Source organism: Pagrus pagrus (assembly GCF_965226575.1).
Source record: "Pagrus pagrus genome assembly, chromosome: 10".
Classification (NCBI taxonomy): Eukaryota; Metazoa; Chordata; class Actinopteri; order Spariformes; family Sparidae; genus Pagrus; species Pagrus pagrus.
In genome coordinates, this window is record NC_140194.1 from 22106250 (window position 1) to 22112084 (window position 5835).

Below are 5835 nucleotides of genomic sequence, written 5' to 3' on the forward strand. Positions count from 1 at the left end.
ATCAGTTAGCAGTAAGATGTGTTGTTACCCTGATAATAACTAAAACATAATATTATAAGATCCAATTAACTAAATAAATCATCATAAATTATCATCATCATAAATAATAAATCTTTTAATGATAGGAAGACAAGGTTTCTATCAGAAAAATGTTTTCATATTTTTCAAATGAGCAAAATTTCAAAATGCCTTTTGACTACAGCTGACTATATAAATGCAATGATTGTCCACTGCTTAGGGTAAATTTATGTAGTTTTGAAGGACGTTACTTTTTTGTAGTTACATGAAGCAACACGTACAACACTTAAACCCATTCTCTCTGTGTAACAGCAGACTCTCAATGTGTTTGACAGAAAATCTGATACTTAACATCACTGCAGCATTCTTGACAAATTCAACATCTTTAGTTGGGAAAATCCACAAATTACACCAACACCTGCCTCATGTTTCAGATCCTACATGTCTAGAATCCTCCACATTGAACCTCTACAACATTTAGGGTCTCACGGTGGACTGTTAAAAGAGAAAAGTATTAAAATCAGTGCACTATGTCATCTATTTTATTTCCATGTCTTCGTCTTCACTGTCATAACCTGACACCTACATTACCCATGATGCAACTCGGCTGCTGAACGTTCGATGGGCGGGTAAAAGTAGCTTCGTTCTACAAGGAGACACGAGCAGACAACAGACGACACGAAAGCGTTTCTTTCTTACTAAACACCCAGATAATTTTATTTTTAACTTGTAGTCTTCAGTCACATCAGTGCAGATCTGCGTGGCTCTTAAAGAGCTAAAAAAAATAAAAAATAATATCTGTGACTCGGCGGCGCCATCTTGTGTCCAGTCCCGTTGATGTTGCAGTGGGAGGAGCTCTGTCAGGAAAGGCTGAACTTGAAGCTGTCGGTCAGTGTGCACTGTCTCACAGGTCGATTCACAACTTTACACCTGGGCATACAGTAAGTATAGCTGAGGAATGGCTCTAAGCTAGATACTTTAACAACTGTTGTATAGTTTGAGCTCATTGAGATTGAGAATGTTTTTGAAACCTCAACCAATAGTTAGACCAGTGGTATAATTAAAACTATAAACTATGGTATCAAAGAAACTGGATTCATGTCACTTAGTTTCAGTGCAACAACATGTGATAGTATCCTGGTTTGATTGGGACTAACTGCTGGTGGCAGAATAAAGTTTTATTAGTACTCACTTTCTTTCCAGCAGCATGAAGGCTGCAACCTTCAACTTCAGTAACTTATAAAAACAGATAATCCAGCAATAATCACTTTACTCAGCAGATAGCCAGTTAGGTGGAGTAGGTAGGGTTTGAACTTTGCATTCACGCATGGGTTAGTGTGTATAAAATGTAAATATGTTATACAAGAGGGGTTAGGATTAAATAAATGTATACTTCTTCCAACTCCTTTTTGGACATGTCAGTGCTTGTTAGTGCAATATTACTTTGTAACATGCTTTTCATTTTATTCTCCTTATTTGTTGAACTAATTTCACTTTTTGTTTTGTTTTGTTTTCACATGTCTGAAATAAATTTGCATTCATTCAATCAAATCCTGGATTACAGTAAATGACATGTTAGGGAAATTATTGGTACAACTGAACTCAGTAATGTAACCCAGTGGTTCTCATTGTTTTCTGAGTTGCGACCCCCCAGAAAAATCAGGTTGATGTTCACAGACAAACACATTTGATGCTGTCATGAAATATTTTATCTGTCTGCTCAGTTTACGATGGACAAGAAACAGTGTATTGTGAAGCTGTTGGTCCAGCCGTCCAGGGGGCTCGTGGATGAGAAGTTTATCATCCTGGTCCAGAATGCCCCACCTGGTTTCCAGCTGACCGTCCATGCCCTCCACAAGTGTGAAGATGGACACAGCTGGGAGGCTTTTGGTCACTACATCAGCAACACCATTGGGACTGTGAACGGTACACTGTTGAAAGCCCAGACTTGGAAAATTCAGGAATATTAATGTGGAATTTTTGCAGGTATTGAAACACTGAGGAACAGTGAACATCAACTAAGGAATAATTTTCATGCCTTTGCAGTTTCAGAGGATCCCAGTCTGGGTGGGACATATTCTGGGGTTGAACAGATGGGTCTACTGTGGAGCCTCAGACCAGTTCCAGGCAGCAAACCTGGGCTCAGGTAGGCCAACAAGGATGGAGCAATTCAGACCATGACAATCAATACACAATCAGTTATTGGTATTAGAGCTGACTCTTTCCCATCATCCCTAAGGTTAAGAAAGACGAATGTCCAGATTCCCATGGAGGTCACAATCTCAGTGTACCAGGGTCACCAGACTGAGGGCTTCATGGATCAGGTGTCGCTGGCTGGTGTGGTGGTGGAGCGCTGGTACATGGCGCCCGGTGTCAGAAGGATCCCAATCACAGAGGACGGACTCAGTGCGACCCTCTTCCTGCCCCCAGGTAGGACCACAGGAGAGTCTGGAGTATATCTGTGCAATATATCAATATTATCTCAATATCTTTATGGACGTTATTTTTTTGTGTTAGATTCTAGGTATCTTGATATCATGTGTTGTGTTGTCTTTTCCTGGTTTTAAAGGCTGCATTACAGTAAAGGGATTTCATTTTCTGCAATTAACAGACTGTTCTGTTAGCCTGAAGATGTTAGTATATTATTTTAAGCCCGAATTGCCCAGCCCTAGTCTGGAGGAAGGAGGAACCTCAGAAATATAAGTTAAGGTAATAAAAGTTGTGTGAACTGTGTTTGTTGTCTGAAGGACCGGGACCTTTCCCTGGCCTCTTGGATCTGTGGGGTGGTGGAGGGCAGTTGGTGGAGTACCGTGCGTCTCTGCTGGCCTCTCACGGCATCGCCTCCCTGGCCCTCGACTACCTGACAGCTAAAATCACCAAGGAGACTGGGAAGATGGTGGACCTCCAGTACTTTGAGGTAAACTATATCAGCACCTACAGAAAATTACAAATAAATCGAATCCTAATTTAGGATACCCCAACATAACTCAAGGATTTTGTAAAAACCTTGATATTATGACCACGAGGAGTAGCAGAACTCCACAACAAACTGACACCAAACTTATCACCTTACTAAGTAGTTGAGCTAACTGTTCCTTCTCTTCCTACTTGCAACCGCAGGAGAGATAAAATTGGGCGATGTTGGTTTTGATTCAATTTCAGTGTTGGATTAAACCAGTTGATATATAGCATGTTGTATGTGATCAAACCATATCATGGTGTGTGTGTTAGTCTCTGTTGCCCATTGTCTAATAAAGTAGTGTTTGTGTTTTTTCTGCTCATTTGGAAGATAAGTAACACAGAGGTCACACACTCAGGGTCACAGCTCCACTCAGCCGTAACTCATTCATAGAGTGGAGGAACAGTTGTGTAGGCAGCTGGGGTGATAAGGTGAGCCATTAATATGAAATCATCCTTCTGGTACTAAGTAGTTACTAAGTTACTAAGTAGTTGAGCTAACTGTTCCTTCTCTTCCTACTTGCAACCACAGTCATTTCTGATTCTGATTTCAGATTTTCACTAAGCTCAGAGAAAATTTACACTTCAGCAATAAATATGAAATCATCCTTCTGGTGTCAGACTCTGTACAAACATCATTCTACACAGTGAAGCGCTAACATTCAATTGAAGGAACAAGCAGAAAAACATATTTTTGACTGGAGAGGGGATTTAAAAATTGTATTTTTTCTTATATCAAAAAATGTTCAAAGCCTGGCCTCTGTGTTACAGCTGTTTGTTGTCTGACATGTCTTTGTGATGCAGAAGGCCTATAAAGTCCTGAAGCAGCATCCTCAGGTCCACGGCAGCAGGATCGGCATGTTGGGTCTGTCCTTCGGCACCAGTATAACCCTCAAAATGGCTGTTTACTCCCAAGTTATGAAAGTAAGACAACTATTGCTGAAAGTTACTTTCATCATCTTTAAGTCGCTAAACATAGCTCTACTTCTTTATAAGGCTAGTTGAAGCTAACAGGCCCTGGTCCAACCAGAAAAGTGACTCAACAAAATTCACTTTCACATCCTCAGTTGATAGTTGGTGCTAGAAGCTTGTTGACCGTAATTACCTGTAGGTTTGTGCAGTGGCTACTGTACAACTACGCAAATATATTCATACATATACATACATACACCAATACATACATATATGTACATATCCTACATATACCTACATATTTATATATATATATATGTATATATACACACATACTGTATACACCTGTACACATTCAACCTTAAACCACTATTAATCTTACTATTCTTAATTTAGTGTATCTACTTTGGCATGTAAACAAAGCATTCAATAATACACACATGGAGTAAGGGCATTCAGAGACTCACTACTATGTAACCAATAACCACGTGCTAGCTAGCAGGTACAAAGTCTGGCAAAGCACGCTAACTAGTCAACCACTACAACAGTATTAAATTAACTGATAACATAAATGATAGGACTTACAGGTCTCACGGATGCATGCACACGATTGTAATGTCTAATGTAGTCTCTGGATGGAAAACATCTGTCTCTTTTCTCTTTACTCTCCGCTCTCTTCTGTCATTCTGCACTCATGTGCGGGCCCGCTTCCTGTGTCCAGTGCACACCCACTCCAGGTGTCCAGCGCGCCCGCTCTAAATCTCCACAGCACACCTTCAGTAAAACATCGCTGATGTCCAGCCTTTTGTACACTGACTGTGTTACTCATTTTTGTCCACAGGGGGTGGCTCTGTTATTATGTTTCTGTCTGATAAAGCTCAGGTTAGAAAGAGATGGTCAGAACAAGCTTCTCATCCATTTTCTTGGTTACCAAAGTGACTTGTGAAGATTCCTGCCCCATCAAATAGTTATGACACATTTAGTTCAGATAGTTCAGACATTTTCAACTTAAAAGGCTTGGTGCAGTCCAATAGGTGAATATATATATATATATATATATATACATATGTGTGTACAGCATGTGTGTGTTTTCACTTATTGGATCTTGTTTGTACATTCAAAAGAATTCTGATCAGGTTTCTGCCTCAGATGATTCTGTGTAAAACTGTAAAACTTTTACATATTTTAAGTGTACGTGTGTGTGTGTGTGTGTGTGTGTGTGTGTGTGTGTGTGTTTGTGATATCAGCTCAGGTGTGCAGTGTGCATTAGTGGGAGTCATGTGCAGCCAGTTGATGGATCTGTGGAGGAAATGCTGAAGAACTTTAACCTGTAAGTTCACAAGCTGTTTGATTCTTGTGAGTGATTTTCCTGTTGCCCAAAGGGAAGATGCAGAAAAATAACTTTTGTCCAATCAGAAACGCTGACAAGACTCGTATCAGTGAGGAGAACGAGTTCATCTGGCGAGATGTGCCGCTGCCGATCCCCACCGACGTCGCTTTCAAAGTGGACGTGAGTATCGCCAGCCAGAATGTGTCCTCCTTGAGTTAGTTTTTCAGTTCTGTAAATGCATTTTTGGTCTGAAAAGCTGTCATATATATAAATCTTTATATTGAAGGGGGCACTAAATTGCACAAAATGCCAATTTCTTCATAATGTTGCTTTATTGTTGTAATGTTGTCAGTTGTCCTAGTTAACAGGTTGTTTGCATTCTGTGAAATTATTCAATTAGAGACTCAACAGCGATGTGGATGATTTTATATTGTAAAAAATGTATTTGTGTATATATTGTCCTCTGTAGCAATGTTACACATCATTTACCAAGATAAATGATTGCACAGTCGATGTCTGGTGATGCATAAATATTTAAAGCTGCAGCTGGTGATATAAACTGAAATACTTCTTGTCTCTGAGCATATGGGACAACTCAAGTGTCCTCTGTTGGTGGT

The 5835-nt window shown here is 39.9% G+C and overlaps 1 protein-coding gene across 1 annotated transcript; it reads left to right on the plus strand.

The window, feature by feature from the left end:
• Positions 1-1748: 1748 nt before the first annotated feature.
• LOC311263229 (acyl-coenzyme A thioesterase 5-like) lies at positions 1749-5437 on the plus strand (the record flags this gene model as incomplete). The annotated part of the gene is made up of 7 exons (XM_084363152.1): positions 1749-1944; positions 2065-2164; positions 2258-2448; positions 2766-2935; positions 3781-3900; positions 5136-5218; positions 5305-5437. The coding sequence occupies 7 exons, from the start codon at positions 1749-1751 to the stop codon at positions 5435-5437; spliced, it is 993 nt and encodes a 330-aa protein (XP_084219278.1).
• Positions 5438-5835: the final 398 nt, after the last annotated feature.